Below are 2,792 nucleotides of genomic sequence, written 5' to 3'. Positions count from 1 at the left end.
GAGAGAGAGAGAGAGAGAGAGAGAGAGAGAGAGAGAGAGAGAGAACAAAATACCACTTGAGAGAACCTCTACTGCAAAGCTGCAAGTTAAATGGAATCAAAAGAGGTTAACATAGACTTCTGTGTATCAAAGTAGGTGTTAAATGGAATATTGAGGTCGAAAGTAGGGTAAAAAATTTTTGACTCGTTGAGATAGTATTAGAATAAGAATGTCAAGTGCGCATGCCTTCGTTGCATTTTACTCCCTAGAATCCGCGAGTCCAAATGAATGCGCGCTCGGCGCGGAATTTACGAGGCGCGACGAAGTCTCCGTGTGGCGATTAAGGCGGCATTTCTGTACCATGTTGCAGACGATAAAATGACTATGGATGGGAGCAAGAGCGAGCCGGGCAAGAACGGGGCCACTCAGCAAGAATGCGCGGGTTGCGGAAAGGCGATTACAGAGAGGTGAGTGCTCCGCTTCGTTGCGTGACACGACGCTTCGTGTATGTATGTTTTATACCCCTACCTGTGGCCAGGTACCTAGCCTAAAAGAACGCTGGCCGTAAGGACTTAACGGTCGATCATAACGTCTGTCTTCTCTTTTCTGTCTTCATTTTTTTCGCGGGAGGAGGGAGAGCCTGCGTCGTCGCACGCACGAACTAGGTTAAATATATTTCCATATTATCGTTAATTGCGAGACGATTATACGCGTGTTTCGAAATTTTGGTCTTACATTAATCTTGCAAATCTCGTTGAGCGAACTACATAATTGATAGATTACGTAATTGAATTGCAAATAATACATTGCATGCCCCGAAATTAATAATAAAGATTAAATTCAAATATGTGTGTGTATGTGTGGTCTGTTGAAACGATCGAAAATTAAATCATCCTTAAATAAGTTCTCCTTTTTAAGGGAATGACGCCAAAGTGGATGATGTGTTCCAAAAAAGTCGATGACGTAGAGGCGTTAAAATTGTTAAAAGGACATGTCAAATAAACATTAATACGATTACGCTACTCTTTTCATATTTCTGGCACATATAGATCTTGTATAAATGTGTGCTGCTTTATCATATTTTTTGCGGGAAATATGACTATGCATATATAGAAATCTTTCTATAAACTTTACGTATATTTTAAGCTTCCAATAATTCCTTTAATTGTAAAAGTTTTTTGAGATTTCCTTGAACGGTATGTGCAAGCTGCAGAATTTTTGTATCAGCTCAATGTTTACGTCAACTGATAGCTCGTGATATCAATTTTCTACTATTTTCGTTACATATTGAGCAATGCTCCAATTCATTTTAACACGTATTTTAATTATGTAAAAGCATTTGCAATTCTGTGCAACCAATACGGCAAAACATTGCAGAATAAAAGTCGATATCTTGTCGATAAAATTTTCAAGTATGGCGTTCACTAATTGTTAATGAGACGCCTCAAAATAACTACTTATAAATTAATGTAAAATCACAACTTTTCCTCGAGTGAGGACACCGTAAGCGCGTTGTCTAAAAGTCGCGAGATTAAAGCCGCGCGACGATTATAATTAAAAGTCGGGATATTAATTAACGTACGTTCACCTCGCAGCGCAGACTACGTCAGCGTTCGTGAAAAGAACTCGTAGATTAGTCGCGTGTACGCGACACGTTATCTTACACAACCGATCTCGAACGTCTTAAAATGAATTTTTCCAAACTAATTATCATGTCGTCCTTCTACCAGGTACCTTCTGAAGGCGTTGGATATGTACTGGCACGAAGATTGCCTGAAATGCGGGTGCTGCGACTGTAGACTCGGCGAGGTCGGCTCGACGCTCTACACGAAGGCCAATCTCATCCTCTGCAAAAGAGACTATCTGCGGTATGTACCCGACAAACAATCCCGATCGATCGCCCCCGATACCTTGCGCGTCGCGAAATCTTCCCGGCGAGTTCGCAGTTCACAGATTCGATAGTATCGCGCCGTGACGGGTCAATAAACGTCGACAGACGCAGACAGGTTGCCAGAGCGAGACGAGGAACGCGATCTTTCGGCGAGGGGGCGAGAAAATCGCGAGGAGGAGGAGGAGAACAGCGGAGGCGGCAACAAATCGAATTTTACAGATGAGTTTCCCTTATTGAATACAGCCACATCCCGTATAAACAAGCGAGAGCAAATAAACCGTGTTGAGATTACAAAGTCCCGAGGGAATGCGCGCAGGTGGCGCGTCCGCGCGCGAGAAGCACGCACTGTCGGAAACATTGTGGTCTTTATTAATGGCCCAATATTTGAAGACGGCATATCCGTGGCCGTAAGCTTATTGGCTCCCGCTGTGCGCGCCGACAAAAGTTCCCCGCTCGTTCTCGTAATCGAAGAAGAACACGACTTTTTGCGAAACTCGGTCTCGTCGGGAAAAATGCGGTGATATTTTACTGCAATAACGTTAATCGCGACGCTCTGCCGAGCAAGCGTGTCGCCGATTTCAATGGCGAATGGAAAGGTCGCAGGAGACGTCGCGTCGCGTTATTGTATCGCGGGTGAGCGATCGTTCGGAAAATCCGGGATAACGAGGACAGACGGTTCACGTTCGTCTCTCCCTCGTCTGTTCGACAGGCTCTTCGGAAACACCGGCCACTGCGCGGCCTGCAGCAAGGTGATTCCGGCGTTCGAGATGGTGATGCGCGCGAGAACCAACGTTTATCACTTGGAGTGCTTCGCTTGTCAACAGTGCAATCACAGGTGAGTGACTCAAGGCGCGGATATTTAACTGACTTCATTTAATTTTATTTTATTTATGGCGATCTCTTTGGAGCCTTAAGGCTTCAA

At 44.4% G+C, this 2,792-nt stretch overlaps 1 protein-coding gene across 1 annotated transcript in view; it reads left to right on the top strand.

Moving 5' to 3' along the window:
• Nucleotides 1–292: 292 nt before the first annotated feature.
• The window catches only part of LOC116840830 (LIM domain only protein 3-like), a 63,080-nt gene continuing 60,580 nt past the window's right edge, over nt 293–2,792 (top strand). The window contains exons 1-3 of the mRNA XM_032808079.1: nt 293–446; nt 1,710–1,847; nt 2,580–2,705. Of these exons, the coding sequence (XP_032663970.1) occupies nt 358–446; nt 1,710–1,847; nt 2,580–2,705 (353 nt within the window). The 5' untranslated portion in view covers nt 293–357. The remainder of the gene's footprint in view (nt 447–1,709; nt 1,848–2,579; nt 2,706–2,792) is intronic.

Source organism: Odontomachus brunneus, unplaced genomic scaffold, assembly GCF_010583005.1.
Source record: "Odontomachus brunneus isolate Ranch 3 - 2012 unplaced genomic scaffold, Obru_v1 Obru_scaffold_012, whole genome shotgun sequence".
NCBI lineage: Eukaryota > Metazoa > Arthropoda > Insecta > Hymenoptera > Formicidae > Odontomachus > Odontomachus brunneus.
The sequence above is the reverse complement of the archived record's forward strand: the minus strand, read 5'-3'. Positions and strand labels throughout refer to the sequence as shown.